Source organism: Podarcis pityusensis (assembly GCF_964106645.2).
Source record: "Podarcis pityusensis genome assembly, chromosome: 2".
NCBI classification, from domain to species: Eukaryota; Metazoa; Chordata; class Lepidosauria; order Squamata; family Lacertidae; genus Podarcis; species Podarcis pityusensis.
The window spans coordinates 29244164-29264199 of record NC_138029.1 but is presented as its reverse complement, the minus strand read 5'-3'; the positions used below and the strand labels follow the sequence as shown (position 1 = coordinate 29264199).

At 44.1% G+C, this 20036-nt stretch overlaps 1 protein-coding gene across 2 annotated transcripts in view; it reads right to left on the bottom strand.

Moving 5' to 3' along the window:
- Window positions 1-20036, bottom strand: part of SLC38A10 (solute carrier family 38 member 10) — an 80960-nt gene that overhangs the window by 29488 nt on the left and 31436 nt on the right. For both annotated transcript variants that reach the window (XM_080994442.1, XM_080994443.1), the window contains exons 8-10: window positions 18793-18975; window positions 16322-16433; window positions 14240-14346 (exon numbers count right to left, since the gene is read on the bottom strand). In XM_080994442.1, coding sequence (XP_080850568.1) covers window positions 14240-14346; window positions 16322-16433; window positions 18793-18975 — 402 coding nt within the window. The remainder of the gene's footprint in view (window positions 1-14239; window positions 14347-16321; window positions 16434-18792; window positions 18976-20036) is intronic.

The following is a 20036-nucleotide window of genomic DNA, read 5'->3' as shown; positions in this document are numbered from 1 at the left end:
AACTGGAAGTGAGTGTTCCAGTTTCCGAATGTTCTTTTGGAAGCTGAACATCCAATGGGGCTTCCGATTGGCTGCGGGAGCTTCCTGCAGCCAATCGGAAGCCGCACTTTGGTTTCCGAACGTTCCATTCGGATTCCGTTTGACTTCCGAGGTACGACTGTATTTTGAAATGAAAGAGGTATTATTACCTGTAGAAGGTGCTAGTAAGAAGGCACCAAAGCTCACTGTGGAGAAGGGGCAGCCATTGAGACCCTCACACCACTGCCAACTGGGAGGCAGACACCCAAAAAGGTTTCTCTCAAGTGGTTCGGCCCTCTGACTAACCAGGAACAGTGGCCCCTGAAGACTGTACACTTCTAACAAGGATGTCAAACTTTCATTCACAGAGCAGGACTGAATACTCATACAACCCCAGCCACCCAGCCACACTCTGCGTTCAGAGGCAGCAAGATCTTCAAATAGGCAAATCTACCTGTTTGATTTTGACTGTGCAGGGCTGAACTCACCATCCAATCAGTTGATGAGCTACACACTCAATACCAGTTGGTCTGCAGCTTTAGTACTACGACAGCAGCTCTGTTTAACCTTTGTGAAGCCCCAGTCTAGCTAACGCATGCTAGGAAAAGTGTGTGTACGTGTGTAGTACATACACACATTTTTAAAATATATTCTCCATTTTATAGCCCAGGGATCCTCAGTACAGTCTAATGTTACACTGTCCAGTATTCACAGCCAAGCGTTTCCTGTGCTCTTTTTATTTAGGGGAAAACACTATCTTAAATTAAGGATATATGTAACAAGCAGATAGAATGGATCAAAAATGGGGAAGGTTGTAGAGAATGCAAAGGGTAGAGGAGGAGGGGAGAAGTGGCAAAGTTCTTCACAGAGGATGGGCCAGCACAAGGCCAGATGGCAATCAGTTATAGGCATTTCATAGAATTGGCTTCAACAACCAGTTTCTCACAGATTTTATTAGGGAAGAGATTTTTGCAGGGCATCAAATGGAGAGTTCTGCAATTTAAAAATAAATAAATTGTGGGAACAAGTGGTCCATGCCCAAGGAGAAAATGAAAGACACTTTTGAGACAGGGATTGGCAAGATTTGCCCTTGAGAAACGGAACACTGAGACCCAGACAAGCAGGTCGGGGGGATGAAGGGTTTTGATGGAAGAAGACATCTGTGGGGGAAGAGAACAGAGTAAGGACAAAGACATGGATGAACTGAAAATTTGGTCAGGTATTCAGCCATTCTGGAGAATGAAACTTAGGAGACCAAGAGAGCCAAACGTTAGCCAAAGTGGAAGGTCTCTTGATAACCCATCCTAACAGACTTGACGCAGTGAAGAGACCAAATCCTTGGCCAGAGTCATGAAGGAAAAGGCAGCAAAATGGTCAACCATTCCCACAGGAGTGTGACTTTATGGAACGGGTGTGCAGGAAAAGCCAACATCTTGTCAGGCTGCACATTTCTGTACGTTCTGCCCTTAGCACTGACCTTGACCACTTCCTGAAAGCTAGGCGATGTAAGGCCTCTGCATTGGGAGCATGAGTGAAAACAGGGTTTGTGTCAGCTCTCAGCAAAGGAACGGAGTAGAGAAAGAACACAGAATTTCTGCAAATGGTTCCTAAAGCAACAAAGACATTCGAGAACGATGCACTTTCAGACTATTCACTTTCTCTCCCTCTTTTCCTCACTAAATAAGCAGAACGTCTTCATCATTATTGATCAGAACAGGAATATAGGAAGAGCAGGAGGCCAGCTTTTACCATAGGACACAGTGCCCCACTTTAAAGAGCCAAAATCATCCAGTACAGTTGGCCTATCAAAGAAAATCCTCACGGTCCATATCAAAATTTGCACTTGTGAGGCTGAAACCTTGTGCAGAGCCATACAAAAACAGGCAAATTCCCTGTTGCAGAAATCCTGTCAGTAAACTTCAGTCCTCTCCTATATTGTGCTCTGAGCCCAGGTTAGCACCTCTAAAACCGGATTCACACAGAATTGCTTTACATGGTTTACTGGCTCACATCCATCCTTCAGATGATGGTGCAAAACAGCTTGCCCTGAATAGACTATGCTCCCATGAAAATCCAAAACGGACATTGTGTGTATCACTTGTCTTATTGCACAAGTTTAATTCATGATAGATATGAGTCAGGCAAAGGAAAAAGGGCAGGGAAGGAAGGGGAGACATGCACCTACTTATCCTGAAAGACTGAAAAAATATTTCCTGGTAGGCCTGCATACATGTCCTCAAGCCTGAGTTTGAATCTGTCTCACTTTATCTGCTTTTTACAAAGCAGACTATTAAGCAATTCAGTCCCTCCCCCATCTAATACATCTGTCTTGCCTTAAAACTATCAGTTGTTAAAACCAGTATTATAGTATCCCCAAACTGCTGATATTTGAGCAGACAGCTACTGACATTTCTTGTGACCATCAAAGTAAACCTCCCTTTCCCCACCTTAACCTACCTCACAGGGTTGTTGTGAAGATTAAGGGCAGGGGAAAGGTGCACAATTCCCTAGGCCTCTTGGAGAAAAGGCATGGCAGAAGAACAATAGAAAGTGAATCTGCGATATATTTTGGGAAGTTGTTTGTTTGCTGTGCATTTGGACACCTCTTAAGATGTTGTAAACAAATTTTGCATGAAGGTTCCTGAGATAAAAGGGTAAGTTTTCATCTGTGTTTAGATACAAATTGGATGCCATTTTGATAGATTTCAAAACTGCACCGAGTTCTTTGGTGCCTTAGAATCCCTGAGCAATGCCAGGTAAAAAATGAATAAAGAACGTAGGGCATTGTAAGAAGGAAGGCGAGTGGCACAATCTAGTTCCTTATTGTCCTCAAGGACTGCTTAGTTTTCAAGGCTTTCAATCAGGAACGAGCCTTTCCCAACCTGAACTGAGATGTCAAGGACTGAGCTTGGGACAATTTCCATGTGCTCTATCATTGTGCTCTATCACTGAGCGCAAGTTTCCCCAACACCAGAAGCCTCTTTGTACCAGGGTCAGAACATCAGTGCCTCAATCCCCGTGTTGTCTGCTTGGACTGGCAGGGGCTCTCCAAGCTCTCGAGCCAGAGGTCCTTTTGGTGTGACACACTATTGGTTCTTCAGGGATTGAAGTGTGAACAGGAAGGAGGGGTGGCATTCAATAAAGGAGAGAGAAACTCCTGAGGGAGAGGCACTTCCGTTTCTACTTCAACGTGGCTGCTGGTCTTTCTTTCTTATAACAGTTCTTCCCACCACCATCTACCCGATACTTTTAGCTGGAGATACCAGAGATTGGACCGAGGACCTTCCACATGCAAGCAGGAGCTCTACCATCACTATGGTCCTTCCCCATGGCAGAGGTGGTGGAGAGTGCATGTGTGTGAGATGCCGAAAACAGGACCGAGTTAGGATGCTGAACCACTGAGTTTCCCCCCAGCTTGCAGTTATATCACAGACTTGAAGTCAGGCATTTGGAGTTTCCAAGGCTGGACGTGCTGCCTTCTTCCCAATCGATAAAGATCAAAACACCTGAGAAGCCAAATGAAGCTTATTCTCTTTTGCGGACAGTTCTCCACTTAGAAGTACAAAGCAGTAGAAATAGAAGCAGGGTGCAAACACCGCTGGCTAAGACCCAAAGACGGGCTATGTGCATGCGAGAGAGCAGCTGGAGCTTTATTTTCTCCGCTTTTGATTTGGTTTCTGCAACCCCCAGTGCTGATAAGAGAAGCCACCATTCGCTTTAGAAAGCAGCTTCTCTCTTCAGCCGTGAGCACAGCCGCAGCCAAACAGAAAGCAGAGCTCCGGCTGCACGTGCTGTTCTCTCCTCCGCAAGCCTGTCCTGTCCTTTGTGGGAAATTAACTTTATTTGGCTTCTCCGGTGTATCAATCTCATTAAGTACAGAGCCAACACATCCAAATGCCTCGCTTCACCTCCCGACATACTCAAAGCTGAAAACTCAACGACCCCATCATTCACTCAAGCATCCCATCATTCACATTTCAGGATCTTTTCTTCAGAAGTAATGTCTCCAGTGTTTGCCTGGCCTTGGTCAGCTGCCTAGCTCATAACATTTAGCGTGACTAAGAGGGCTTCAGCCAAGGTAAAGATAAAGGACCCCCGGATGGTTAAGTCCAGTCGAATTCGACCATGAGGTGTGGCGCTCATCTCCACTTTCAGGCTGAGGGAGCCGGCATTTGTCCACAGATAGTTTTTCTGTGTCATGGGGCCAGCATGACTAAACCGCTTCTGGAAATTGATCTAAATGGATAAATAAGAATATGCAGGAATGGTGGGAAAATGAAAGGAACTGGATAAGGGGAAGAAGGGAAGTCGTTGAATGCTTTAATTAAAATAAATATATTAACGGTGGAAATGTATATTTGAATGTGAATGTGATTTTGGATATGGTAATAATTAAAATTATATAAAAAAAATAAAAAATAAACCGCTTCTGACACATGAGACACTGTGATGAGTAACAGAGCGCATGGAAGTGCCGTTTACTTTCCCACCGCAGCGGTACCTATTTATCTACTCGCACTGGTATGCTATCAAACTGCTAGGTTGGCAGGCCCCATTGTACGGATTCGAACTGCCGACTTTACGATCGGCAAGCCCAAGAGACTCGGTGGTTAGACCACAGTGCCACTTGCATCCCTGCTTCAGCCAAATCTGGTATTTCAAACCAATATATAAAGTTCTGCCTTCTGTGCTTCTGCAAGTTCCTGCAGTTTTCCCTCTTCTCCCTTCCACCACCCATTCTCAGCTTCCAGCTCCTCTCAGTCTCCTGGCCTTCAATTCGTTCTCTGAACCACTCCCAACTTTCCTTTGATAGGCCCTTGTTCGCTCTGCCCCTCCTTGCCTTCCTTGGGGTCCTTTTGCCTGTCATACCCCCTCTGTAAGTCTGGAACAGTTCAGCCAATGGCAACTAGGCTCTTGGGATCTGGACAGCTCAGGCCCCGCAGACTGCCCCAACTCTCTGTGACAGCCAAGTGGCTTGGCCAACCTACTGCCAGAGACTTTGTCGCCCTCACCAAACCCTTCCGCACATTATGTATAGATTAACCTGAAAAGGTTGACTGGTGTTGTGACACCCCCGGCTCCTCCCTGCCAAGCTACCCTAGAACCTCATGTTTCTCATCATCACCTCGGGCAAAAGCCTGATTTATTAATTCCCAGAAGAAGACGGGAAAAAGACATATTCCAAGCACAGGCTTTCTGAAAGGGTTAACGTCTTTAAAAGTCCCCTTCCGATTTGCAGGTGACAAGACCGTTAAATATAATGGAGATGACAAGGCATCTGTAGGCAATGAGCAGAAGTGACCTCAATGGAAAAGGGAAGAAAAATGGCCTCTTTTTCTTGAGCTTCCCGTAATGCCAGCAAAGTAATTAACAAGATGGTGGGTGAGAGCACTTAAATAAAAATAAAGGAACTTTGCCTGCTTCTGTGTCACCCGTGGGTGATAGTGGGAGAACAGTCGCGGAATGACAATGAATTGAAGTAGATGCTTGGGAAGGCTGAGGTGCGACATAAGGTCAGGGAACCATTCAGGGGCCACGGCTGAGGAAAGTGGGGGGGTCTTTGGAGCCTTGTGGATATATCAGTAGCAGCAGATGTTTGGTACAAGGAAAGAGCAGGAATGATTTCCAGGTTCAGGGAATGAGAGACCAAGAGGGGAGTTCCCAAAGTAAATTCCAGTGGTGATTTGGCCTAATAGGTACCTTGAGAATCACAAAAGAGCTCATATTCAAACGCTTGTCTTCCTCCACCTGCCCAACCACAATGTTTGGGGGGGGGGAGAGGGAGAGACACCGAATCAAGAGCAAAGGGGAGCCTCCTGAAAGCTTCAGGAATGGAAACACGAGGCCTCATCTGCACTCTACGTTTAAAGCAGTATCATACCAGTATCAAACTCACTCTGCCCATATGGAACCAAGTGTACACAAACCCCTATGGGCACAGGTTTTGTCCCTGGAAATGCAACAGTAGCTGTTGGTGACGGGGGGGCGGGCAATACAGTGGTACCTTGGGTTACATACAGTTCAGGTTACATATGCTTCAGCTTACAGACTCCGCTAACCCAGAAATAGTACCTCGGGTTAAGAACCTTGCCTCAGGATGAGAACAGAAATCGTTCTCCAACAGCACGGCAGCAGCAGGAGGCCCCATTAGCTAAAGTGGTACTTCAGGTTAAGAACAATTTCAGGTTAAGAACGGACCTCCGGAACGAATTAAGCACTTAACCCGAGGTACCACTATAATCCTGCAACGGCAGCAGTGGGGGAGGGGGTTCCAAAAACAAACCAACCCACAACTGAGCAGGAAGCAACCGCTTTTCTCACATAGTGAAGGTAAATCTGGCTTTAAACAAAAGGCTCCTCCTTCATCCCACAGAGGTGTGATCTTGCTCTTTGGACATGCACTTTCACTGTATGATGGGAATCACTATGCCAGGAGGGAAATCGCATCTGCTGAATCACGAGCATGCATGTGAAAATGCTGTCAGGTGCATAGAAAAAGCAGCTGGCCTAGAACACTTAAGTATTATGCATTTTCTGAACTGCTCTCCAGTTCCAGATTGATCTGTGAAGCATAGAGAATCTGACATGGAGGAGTGCAAAGTATTACTGAAATTCAAAAAAAAGCTGTAGAGATCTACAGGGCCTGGTGCTTCCCCACCCTCTCCTACAGCACTGTCCCCCCAAACCAGGAGGGGATTGAAAAGGGAGGAACAGAGGCAGTTTCCGCGCAGGCACAGTCTCCAGCTGCGTGCATGCAGCCCATTTGAGGAAGATACATAAACTGGGGGAGGGTCCCCTGTTGCTGCAACTGCTCTATAGATGCTGGATGGGTGTGCATAGCTATCCAGAGCTGAAGAAGTGACTGTAAGTGGTATCTTTGACCATAAATGCTTAACTATCTGCTATGTGCATTCCTTTGGCAGGGAAGCGCGCTTGACATCCAGCCACCTTTGGAATGCTGCAAACAGTTCATGTTGCCCTTTCTCAGAAAAGCTTTATCTCACTGGAAAAGACATAAGGAAGTTAAGTGGTTTTAGCAGCAATGTTATAAAGGTGTATGTAAAAATGGATTGTTAACAGGTGAAAATCCAAAGTTATAATATATTAAGTTTAAGGATTAAGACAAAAACAAAGAGGGAAAGGAATTGCTGAATTAACTAATAGAACTGGAATACAAAAAAGGGAGGTGTGAGGAGGTCAGAGAAGCAAGGAAATGAAATGTAAGGCATGGAAAGATTGATGTGTTTTTTAAGTGTTTTTTATCTTTTTTCTGTATTTTGCATTTTTTTCTTTTCTATTTCTTTTTCTTTTTCCCCTCTTTTTATTTATGTAATCTTTTCTTTGAAACTTTAATAAATATCATTTAAAAAAAAAAAAAGGAAAAGACATAAGGAAGAACAGCCACAGCAGTCAAGGACTTGGGAGCACATACAAAGAAAGTATTTGGGGATTTTTAGCAGGGGCAGGGGGGAGGCGACAAAGGGGGAGATGATAGAAGACTATAGCAGAACTTGGGGGTTGTCCAGTAAAATTGGTAGGCGGTAAGTTCAGAGCAGACAGAAGTTCATACTGTTTCATGCAAAACATAGCTTTGGTAATGTCACAGGAAGTGATGGTGGTAACTAGCTCAGGTGGTTGAAAAAAAGGTGAGCCAAATTCATGGAAAACAGAGCTCTCAGCCATGACAACGAAACAAAACTTGCATGTTCAGAGACAGTATATATTTAATTACAGTGGTACCTCGAGTTACAAACGCTTCAGGTTACAAACTCCGCTAACCTGGAAGAGTTACCTTGAGTTAATTACTTTGCCCCAGGATGAGAATGGAAATCGTGCGCCAGCGGCACAGCGGCAGCAAGAGACCGCATTCGCGAAAGCACGCCTCTAGTTAAGAACAGTTTCAGGTTAAGAACGGACCTCTGGAACAAGTTAAGTTCGTAACTAGAGGTACCACTGTATACTAATGTTTTTATATCAAGTTCCAAAACCACATTACTCCTCCACCCACACCATCAGCAGGCTTGGGGGACCCCAGTTTTACAGACACAAGAAACAAAAAGCAAAAACTTTAGGGGAACCTTCCAACACATTCCAATGAGAACTGAACATGCTCAGCAACCACAGAAAGTCAAGGGTTACAGAGTGGACTTCAGCTTGCACGACTGGACTTTTCCTTCCTCTCCTCCCATCTCCCATTCTAGGTCCCTTCCCTCCCAAAGGAACCTAGAACAACAACATATACTAACGGCAATCTCAGATACTGTGTTTTGACACTTTTTCAGCCAAAGAGGGGCTACTGTCAAACAAGTGGGAGACATCTGCATTCTCCTGGAAATCCCGGCTTGCAAATAATATAAATATAAATATAAATATAAATATAAATATAAATATAAATATAAATATAAATATAAATATAAATATAAATATGGGGTGGAAGTAGCCCAGTAAGGACTGAGAATGCTCAGTAGCTGCAGAATGCTGATCGCCTGTTGCTGTGTGGGTGGGAGTGGGGAATGCAAAACCCAGGTGCAGCAGAATGGACTGAATATTTTCTGAAAGAGGGCCTGGAGAGCTGGCACACTGAACAGAAGCCCTCCAAGCCAAAATGGTTTGTGTCAGATCTCACTTGCACCTCTGAATTCCAGAACATGGATAAATACAGCAGGGAGGAACTTTCACCTTCATGCCACGCTCATGGGCTTCCCAGATGGGTCATCGTTGGAAACGGGACGCTGATGGACCCAGAGCCTGATCCAGGAAGCTTATTCTTAGTTGGTGGCTATTTCGTTACAGATTGTTCAAGGGCCAAACTATGTGACAGAGAGCCACATGTAATGTTAACACGACCTTCTCTACTGCAAAGTGCCCTTGGGAGAAGGCGCTTTGTACTAGAGAAAGAGTGGCGAGCGGGGAGGAAGGGAATGCTTAACCCTTCTCTGCCACTCGCTTTATCCCCACCATTGTTCCAAACCCATGTTTATCTTGCAATTCTGGGCCTCAAATGCACCGAGCTTCGCAACGTAGAAGGGTCTGTTGGGCTAGTATTACACACAGCTGCAATGTGACATGTAGCTTGATCCTCAGACATCATTAGTCTAAAAGAGGTGCTAGCTGTCAAGTGAGCAGTGCAACACAGAGCCTTTTAGCCATGTATGAATCTAGACTTCCAGACAAATGATAATGGTGATTTAAAAAAACAACAACAGCCAGATGCAATTCCTTAAGCATTCCACATTGATCCAGCTGAAAAATAAGCCAGGGTGGGGGAGGAGTGATGGCTGCAAAATTTGCAAATTTAAGAAGTGAATGGAAAATGTGAACACCTATATAGAAGAAGGGCTGAATGGGCCAGGCAGGTGGAAAAGCTCAGCTTAACCATCTTGTTGACTTTGCAAAGGTTTAGCATACACTGCCACAGATGCAAAACTTTTGTGCAAACCTGCAATGGTTAGAAATGTGGTCCTTTTAAGAAGAAAAAAAGAGAGTCTCAGTGTTCTGCATTTGCTGCTACAAGATGGCTACATCTCATGCTACCTGATCGCAAGCGTTTCTAGGCATGTTGGCTTCTGCCTTTTCGTCTGCTAACCAGTGTCAGAGAAGAATCACTACATTTCTCCCCGCCCCAAACATCTATCCTCACAAATTTCCTTCAGTGCTTTAATTTGTAAAGGATCAGGTATTTCATGGAAGGGTTGTACTTTATGAATGTTGTAATCCGCTTTGAGAGCTCTGTTCTAAAAGCGGGGTACAAATCTAATAATACAGTGGTACCTCGGGTTAAGTACTTAATTTGTTCCGGAGGTCCGTTCTTAACCTGAAACTGTTCTTAATCTGAAGCACCACTTTAGCTAATGGGGCCTCCTGCTGCTGCCGCATCGCTGGAGCACAATTTCTGTTCTCATCCTGAAGCAAAGTTCTTAACCTGAAGCACTATTTCTGGGTTAGCGGAGTCTGTAACCTGAAGCGTCTGTAACCTGAAGCGTATGTAATCTGAGGTACCACTGTATATATAAAAAAGAATAGCCTATGTATGCAATTCTCTCTTGCCTCTCTCAGTGACTTTGCTCTTGCTTCGGGAAGCCTTTCAAGAGAGAAAGGCGGCTAACATTTCCCCATCATGAGAGCCAGCGAGGTGTAGTGGTTAAGAGCGGTGGACTCGTAATCTGGTGAACTGGGTTCGCTTCCCTGCTCCTCCACATGCAGCTGCTGGGTGACCTTGGGCTAGTCACACTTCTCTGAAGTCTCTCAGCCCCACTCACCTCACAGAGTGTTTGTTGTGGGGGAGGGAGGGAAAGGAAAATGTTAGCCGCTTTGAGACTCCTTAGGGTAATGATAAAGTGGAATATCAAATCCAAACTCCTCTTCTTCATCATCACAAATCAAGCATTTTTGCTTGCAGACCTTCGAGCAACTTTCTCCAACCTTCAGTCTGCCCCTAGGTCTGGCCCGCCATGCTAAGTTAGGATATAGGCCTACAACAGGAATCACAGCAAAAGGTGAGCTTCCCAGGTCATCTGCGCCTCTGCAAGCCTAGCCCAGGGTCTGTACACTTCCCCATGTTGCTCAGTTACTCAATCATATTTCCAGCATCCCGAGCTTTTCAGCTGAGCTACCCGTGCCACTTAATCCAAGCTGCCGTTCTTGGTCTCTGGCTCGCTGCCAGCTGTTGACTGACCAGCTGTCTGTAATAATTAACAACTCCAGTTGGCAGAATTAGACACCCTTTTCCCGGCCAACAAAAACATCTGGGGATGTATTTTTCCCTCCCCCCCATAGGAATGGTTCCGAGTTGGAGGGGGGGAGAGCACATGTTTCACTCGCCTCCTCCAGGATCCACCTTGAACTGTGAAACATACACCATCCTTTGGTACAGAGCACCCAGTCTCTGGTATAGTCCCATGACTGGCAAATGGGCCAGTCTTTGTAAATGGAAGTTCATGAGCTGAGAGAGAGAGAGAGAGAGAGAGAGAAAGAGAGAGAGAGAGACCTCTCAACTGAGGGGGGTTTCATTCACTCATAGGAACAAGCTCGTTTGTAAAACTAGTTTGTTTTAATGAACTATGTGCTGCCCTTCAATTAAAAAAATGTTCAGGGTGCTTTGCAACACTATCAATACAGCAGGACTATACTACAAACAGCTGATGAGGTAGACTAACTAGAAGGCAAACTGTCGGCACAAATCTGGAATTTGTTTTTCTTGTTCTCCCCCTCTAAAACAAGGTGTGTTCAGTGCATTCAAGGTGCGTTCAGTCGCTTTCAGTGAAGGCAACCCAAAGCCTCCGAAGCACGGCGGGAGTTCCCGCCGCGCTCCGGAGGCTTTGGGTTCCTTTCGACCTGCTCTTTGGGGCTGGCGGTGAGGGAAGCCCGGCTTTCCCCCGCCAGCCCCAAAGAGGTCGGGGCTGGCGGGGGAAGCCCAGGTCCCCCCCCCAGCCCCAGGGACCACACATTCACTCCATAAGACGCACAGACATTTCCTCTTAGATTTTAAGAGGGGAAAAGTGTGTCTTATGGAGCGAAAAATACGGTAGTTTCCGGGTCCAATTCAAAGTGCTGGCTTTGACCTATAAAAGCCTTAAACGGCTCAGGACTGCAATACCTCAAGGACCGCCTCTTTCCATATGAACCTACCCAGACCCTGAGATCATCTCCTGAGGCCCTCCTTCATGTGCCTCCTCCTCAGGAGGTCCAGAGGGTGGAAACATGAGAATGGGCCTTCTCTGCAGTGGCTCCCCGTCTGTGAAATGCTCTCCCCAGGGAAGTTCACCTGGCGCCTTCATTATGCACCTTTAGGCTCCAGGTAAAAACATTCCTTTTTAACCAAGCCTTTGGTTGACCTGATCAATATCCCATACCCTTTTAAAACGTGGCTCTTTTGGGGGGAGCATTACTGGGTTATTGTTTTAATTTTTTATTTTATATACTGTGATCCTTTTATGTGAACCGCCCTGAGACCTTCGGGGATAGGGCAGTATAATAATAATAATAATAATAATAGGCAGAGAGACGGTAACACAAAAGGAACGGAAAGTAGGTCATGAAAAGGTTAGGCCTGGCCTTGGTGAGTAAGCAACAGGTAGGCCAGTCACTTTCCCCTTTTAAGACAACCCTGAAGAACTCTATTCTGTATGTACATATAATGGAATGGCCCACATTATTGAGAAAGTTCAGGAAATGTGTAGATGGGTCAGGCACCATAGTGTTTCCTTGGTCAAGTTTCCCACTAGTTCCTAATCACAATATCCCTACTGCTGTCTCTCCTCAGACACCTCCCAACCCCCTTCAACAGATCCTGATTACTACCACCACCAGCAAGCCACATATTGCAGTGTGAAAAGTACATTTCCACAAAACCAAACTGGAATCATGGCTCTCTTTTAGCTGTTGACACAGGAGAGATGTCTTTCCTGAAGCTGTGCACAAGCACACAGCCGAAGAATCCCTGGTTGGCCTGCATAACCTGTTGGCCTAGTGTTCTGTGCAGAATGGTAATTTATTTCAAGACAGACATTTCCGCTTTGCTTGCCTTGTCACTGGCCTGCCAGGGTCAAGCAGTCAGCAAGCCCCAAGTTTTTTGACTGGGAAGCAGCTGACACTTGCCTCTGGGCAGCTAATATAACTCTCTCTCTGTGTGTGTGTATTTATTTTGCTGTGTGGAAGTCTTCCACTCAACCTACATAAAAGAGCACCTTGTGACAGACATGCTCATTCCCTTCAAAAGCCCAGGCTAGAGTTCAGGCCTCTACCTATAGTTAATGTAGCATTAGATCAGGACCAACGATTGGCCCAAATGGCCTGTCCACCTTGCTTACTCTTTGGCGCTGGCACAAGGTAATGTGGATCACATGGTGGAATGATATGGGACAACTAAAGATGGAAGGAATGAGCAAGTTCTGTACAGCGATGCAAACCCCCAATGCCTCTCTGCAAAGTCATGTCTCAATAATAGCCTCTGCATCTTCTCCACATTTGAGATGCAAAAGCTGTCGAGATCTCCCGGAGAAGTGGGAAGGTGAAAATTATATTTTGGACACGATACGGTAGTGGAGGAACAGGACATCCATGGAGCTTGAACATCCTGCTCCTGCACAGCAAGGTCGTTCAAAAAATCCTTCTTGATTAACACAGCATATATGCAAGCAAAAGCATGAAAGGCGTAGGTAGGCACCCTTCCAGTTCTGATCACAGCTCAGGTGAGTAACTTCAATGCCCTATTGCAGCTTTGTATCCATGGCACTGACATGACAAAATATTCTATACTGACTTAAAAAACCTACATATTTAAGGGCCCCCCCAAAAACCCTATTCCACTGCTAAGCACTAGCAGACCTTTAACCTCAGAGCAATGACAGCATGCCTGAGAATATTTAAATTATGGTCAGAGAGAATGACAAGCCCACCTTGATTTCAATTCCACTTTTTAAAAAGTAGTGCAGTAGAGGGGGAAATGAAAAGATGGAAGCCAGTAATGAAGGAAGAAAAAGTTGAAAGTGGCACGAAAGTACAGTATTTACTTGAATCTAACGCACACCTCGATTTTCAAAATCTTGAAACCCAAAAAGGGTTTGCTGGCGAATGTAAATGCACCACCAAATCTAATGCGCACTCTAATTTTCGCAAGTGTAATTTGGCCAAAAAAGTGCACATTACTTTCAAGTAAATATGGTAATATTCTTTGAATGAACCAGGACTTAAAGGTGGGCTTTTTATATTAAAAATGCTTAGAACAAAGAGAAATGTATTATTCTAACAACACTGCATCTGTATGCATATTTCTTTTCTTATGAATCATTTGTTGTTGTTTTGATGGAACCCGGAAGTCAACGGTCAGCAACAGGGCACACAATGCTAAGGAGGGGTGCCAAGTTGGAACAGTGGGGCTCTTAAGGTCTTTTAATACTGCATGCAATTTCCATGCTGGAAATGCTAAGGCATGGAGCACACTGGCCCAGAGACTGCAGGCAGCTATTAATGTGCTTCTCAGGCTGCAAGTGATAAAAGCGGGGGCATTCCAAGGTTACCCAGGCTAAAATGTGTGCTTGCTTGCTTGCATGCATGCACGCAAACACTGCTAGCTGTGTGTTCAAAGTCAGACTGCAATGTCTCCCACCCATGTGGAACAGGAGGCCTGACTGGGTTCCTTGGCTGCAGGGAAATTAACCAAGTTCCCAGGCTCTGTTGCAAGCTGGAAACAGGGTAGGAGTCAATTAGCATCAGCACTGACCTGCGAGCAAAGGGCATTCTTGTGGATCTTCTTGTAAATGAGAGCTGGGCAGATAAAACAGATGAGGCTTCCCATCGTTGCACCTGTTAGGCCCAAGATGGTCTCCACTGGCAAAGAAGAACAAACAAACTGTGAGCAACAGCTCTAGCCAAGACAGAGATTGCGTTCGAGTTAACTGTTCCTTTAAGTCAGTGGTTCAAAGGGAGTCCGGAGGCAAAAGCTGAAGGTCACTTAGCATGACTCAGACACTCCTTGACCACTCATGAGCAGGACGGTGAAGAATGTGCCTTCCCCAACCTTCCCCTGCCCTCCCCCCGTATGGCTATGGGTAACACGGGGATTGTAATCCACTTGACAGTGACAGCACAAGATCACGCCATGACGCTCTGCATTCCTTAGCGTGACAAAGTGATGCCCGTAGTGGCATACTCACACTCACTAAAGTGGATTAGAATACTCGCTTCACCCTTAAGTACGTGTTGAAGGGCATGGGAAGCACACTTCTAAGCATCCTGATGGTTTGTATGGTCGGATGACAAACGGCACTTAAGGGAAAACTAATTCATGATAAGCGAATTTTGAATATGCACTCTCTGAGTCTGGATTTCTTAAGGTTATCATGAGGTGTAGAACTTCATCCTTCATGCTGGAGCTTTGAATCGAGACAAAACCTTGGGACAACTGGCTGTGGTTACCCATTGCAACTAAAAACCCAGGAAATCCCTTTTCCCTATTCCCTCTACCCCTCCCTTTCTAAAACCCTTGGACTTTTTTTTTTATCCTAGCCAGTGAGGCAGGCTAGGGCAAGAGATAATCACTACCTGGGTGAGGTTCATAGCCAAACAGGGATATGAGTTTTGATATCCCATGTCCTAGTCCAATACGCTAACCATTACACTACACTGGCTCCCAGACCTTCTGCAGATCTTGATCCAATTTTCTACCTGGCTAAGTTGCTTACATGAAATCTGATAAACCCCTCTGTAGCTCAGTGCTCCTTCTGCCTCCCCTACAAATATTTATGACCAGATCTTGAAGATGACACTGGGCAGATAGATATTTGATGTCCTCGTTGGTACTATGTATACCAAGATAGCTGTAAGCAACTTAGAGAACAGAATGTTAAGCTAGGCTTAGTCCTATTTAGAACGATGACCATTTCAAAGCAAGATGTCCCAGAACTATATAAATCCTTGGGAATAAGATTGCAAAAAAAATAATGGGTGGAAGTAAACATGGAGGGCACAGCCAAACGGAAAAAAATGGTGTGCCGATAATAAGCAAACATTCAGAAGTATAATCACTCCAGTACTGTGCACAGATACACATCTCTGAATGCAGAGGTATAAAGAAACAGCACACAGACACATATTTAAACTTATAATACCATATGCCGCTATGAAACACCCACAATCATCGGCTCAAGAGGTGGTAGCTAGTAGCAGGCTGCTTATCAACACCCACATACTGTAATGCATGATCTAAGGCAGTTACAAATGTTTACAATATCATCATCTAACTGTGCTAAATTGCACTGGGAGTGGGGGGGCGGGGCGGGAGTTGCAGCATTTAAATGGCTTGAACTATGCATAAAGACTCGCTCATTCCCTGTACTGTGTCATGACCAGAAATTACTTCCTGACTAGTCTCTACTGAAGCATCAAGCAAAGGCAGTAAATACCTGCAGATAGGCATTTCCTGTGACTGTGCCGATATTGTCTTTTATTTGAATAATGTATATGCCACTTAACCAAAACAGTCTTTAAGCATTTTACAAAGATACAATACAAAATATAAAAAAATCAGCTATTGTAGAATGCCCCTAAGCATCTTCTCCAAGCACTATGAAAGTTTTCTATTTGAAGTAGACTTCAGTAGTTATAATTAAACTAATGTGATCATTTCTACGTGCATTTCAGAATAACTGAATATACATTTTATGCGCATTCAAATCTTCATAGGCACATGGGAGGCTTTTATATGTGTAATTTAGCCTAAAGGCATGCAAACCTGCTACAAACCCTAAAGACTAAAGATGGGGAGAGTGAAAATGCAACTAATTAAGAACCAGATTTCACTTACCATTCGGGATCATGATTCCTCCAACCATGGTTCCAAACACAACTGCTAGTGTCAGGGCTTTAAATCGGAGAGGTGGCATATAACCACCTGCAGCAAATGTGCCATCTTTTTGCTAATTAAAAAAGAAAAGGCTAATTAATTAATCAGTTCTTTTAATTTTTTTATTAAGACAAAAAGGGATTTTCCTCTCTGTTTCTGGGAATTTGCCTCTGATGTCTACACACGTGGAACCATTTGAACTACAGTCTCCTCCCAATATTCCCAACAATTTGATATGATATGGGCATTACCCACTGAAGCCTAAGCCTTATACCTGTAAGTTTCTAAATTAACAATACCAATGTGCCTTAATGACCGCAGCCTGAAATATAATGAAGGCTATGAGATCACCGCTGCTGGTCAGCATAATTTGGATTACTAAATTACAGATTTTCTCATCTTTTGATTTTTTGTTTGCTTGTTTTTTTAAAATAGTTACTGAACTTTTTTGAAGATACAGATTAAGAATGAAACAAGCAAAACAGATATAGAGAGTGAGTTATGAACATAGCAGACTTGAAACAGCTCAATTAACTATACATACTGATATCTTAATTCTTTATTTCTCCTTTATATTTTGTTTACAGGATCTTCCCTTTCAGAGTTTTGAGATGAAGAGATAATTCAAAAGGTCCATAGTCTAGAGTATATCAAGGGCAGGGAGCGGGCATTATCCTTTACACTTGCAAAGTCAATAAACGCTTCCCTTATTTTCCCAAATGAGTCTTTTATCTTTTGTCCCTTGGTTACCCTTAGTTCTTGTGCTAATTTCTCTAAAGACACCTTGCCAAACATTTTGAAACTGCTGCTCAACATTTATGTTCTGCAGCGTCTTCCAGTTCTGAGCTACACACTGCTTCTGCAGCTGAGAATAAATGAATTAACAGCATTTTATGATCATGATCTAAATTTCTATCCAAAAAACATATTTAACAGAACCAAAGTTGGAGATGAAGATATTCCAAGACCAGCAATCCGACTTATCTCCCAGCATACCAGCTTCCAAAACACATGTACCTGGGGGCAATCCCACCACATATGGATGTATGTACCTTCCACACCACACACTTTCCACATATAGGAGAAAGATTAGGGTTTATCAGAGATAATTTCAGCACTGTCAAATACCATTTATATGACCGCTCTCTGGCAGTGGCAGATGTTGTTTTATATAGTGGCTTTAACCATGGAGCATTCCCATCATTTATTTCCATCTGTCTATCTAAACTTTATCCCCTAATGTATGCAACAAGTCATTTGACTCCTTGTCAGTCTCCAAAAGCCACCTACAGATGTTATAAACCTCTTATCACTCCCAAATAACTCGGTGTCTCCTGTTCAAATGCTGTAGGTTGGATTTTGATTTTGTCTTTATATGCCTATCACAGCTCTCATAACCAACTTTAAATGTGTGTAAAAGTTTTTCATGGCCTGGAAGTGAGTTGTTCTCCAAAACAGTGGATCACAGGAGGTGACTTTTAGACTTCAAACCAATATGCAGATATTTGAACTAGCAGTCATAAAATAGTTCCTGTGGCCAAGATCCACCTGCAGAAATAATTCTACTTTGCTAGTTACATCATATGTATTCCGCCCCCCCAGTAGTATGTACAGTTGTTATACAGAAGAACACAAGAACACAAGGAACCTAAGGAGGGGAATACACTGCATTAGAGTAGCACAAGTGTCAGAACAGCTTTCCGTATAGCAGGCTGGGAAACAAAGTGGTGTAAGGCACTGAAAAGGAGGTAATTGCCACTTCCTTTCCCTATACTAGAGTGGGGAACCTGTGGTCCTGCAGATGTTGCTGGACTCCAACTCCCATCAGTTCCAGCCAGAGATGAGGAGAGTCGGAGTCTGACAACATCTGAAGAACCACAAGTTCCCCATCCCTACCCTAGGATTTGGTCACACGTTGTGATGGCTGGTCTGATACCACCTTGTTTCTATACAATAGAGTTCAGTATGTTTTAGGGTATGTACTACCTTACGACACCAAATCACCTGAAATACACGGATAATAGCCTGCGGCTGTTTCTACAGGCAATCTAGTTATGCTCAGGAAGGCTTGCAGCAAGTATCACCATTTCTCCCTGACTACCCTGAAAGCTACTTCATGCTATTTTCCCATAGAAACATAACCACTTTCTCCTTTTTAGTCAAACATAGCAAAACTTGCTCAATACTACAGTTCCTGGTGATGAAGAAATGAGGAGACATCAGACCAAAACGCCACTAAGTGTGACCACCACCTCTAAGCCTGGAAGGGAATAGTTTTGCTCATTCTTTTCACGTGAAAGATAAAAGTGGGGAGGGGAGACAACAGAGAAGGGCAAAGATGTAAGGACACTCCTGGTTTAAGGTGAGGGAAGCCTAAAAACATCACAGTTAAGTCAAGAACAAGGAACTGTACTGAACCACAAGGGCTTTACCTGCTGTTCAAAGAGTAGGGTATTCAACGCCTGCCGGCAGGGCAGAATCATCATAGGGAACCCAACAGCTACAGACATCATGAACCCTACACGGATCATCTCGGTCACTACATTCGAAGGGAAGTTCATGAGCACATTCCCCTCAATGTCTCCGATGTAGCTCACATAGCCAAAGAACCCCACCTGTTCAAGGAGGAAAGGGGAATTACTTTCAGTGGTCACATACATTTGTTCAACACAAAGAACAGAAAACTGGGCGTCCCTTGGGCCTGTCCTCAAGACAGTGGAAGACTATCTTCAATTAATCGCATCTTTATCCCACACTCCCAACTGATTAGTCCAAATTCTTTAAGCTCTGGCTCATTAAAAATAAAAATAAAAAAATCCGAGATCTCACATCACTTTTGTTGGGTTTCTCTATACATTTCCAAATTCCCATGTATCTTTCCCAAGGCTGGGTGACCAGAGCTGCATGCGGTATGAAAAGAGCAGATGCAGAATGGATTTATGACAGAGTAAAACAAATCCTCTACTATGATACAAAGCAGTGGGATGACATTAAGTCATTCCAAGCACCTGGCTATGACAACATGTAAGGATGCCTTCCAAAAAGTGACAATATTGCAATAACTTCACATTTTCCCTGACATCTCGAATGCGAACACTCACTTTGAAGCCATGACCACATTTTTATCATCATGAGTAGAGATAATGACCTTGGACTGTTCCAAATACTGCTATGGAAGTCAAGATAGTAGCCAAGGGAGTAGAAGTAACCGACCCCAAAACATCAACTCTCCCTTGTCATGATGTTCTCTACATTTAATTGGCTTTTATGTGATATATTTTATGTGACATGGCATACTTCAAGTTTTCCTAGCAGCCAACAAGCTTATAATGAAGTACTTCAGGCTACTCTACAAAGGAGGAGCAGGATAAAAATCTTAATAATAATGATAATAATAATAATAATGTTACAAGTGTGGTTCATTGAATTCCCATGTTCCAAGCCCAACCAATGGTATTAATTGTTTGATGGAGTTTTGTATTTGATATCCCGCTTTATCACTACCCTAAGGAGTCTCAAAGCGGCTAACATTCTCCTTTCCCTTCCTCCCCCACAACAAACACTCTGTGAGGTGAGTGGGGCTGAGAGACTTCAGAGAAGTGTGACTAGCCCAAGGTCAATCAGCAGCTGCATGTGGAGGAACAGGGAAGCGAACCCGGTTCACCAGATTACGAGT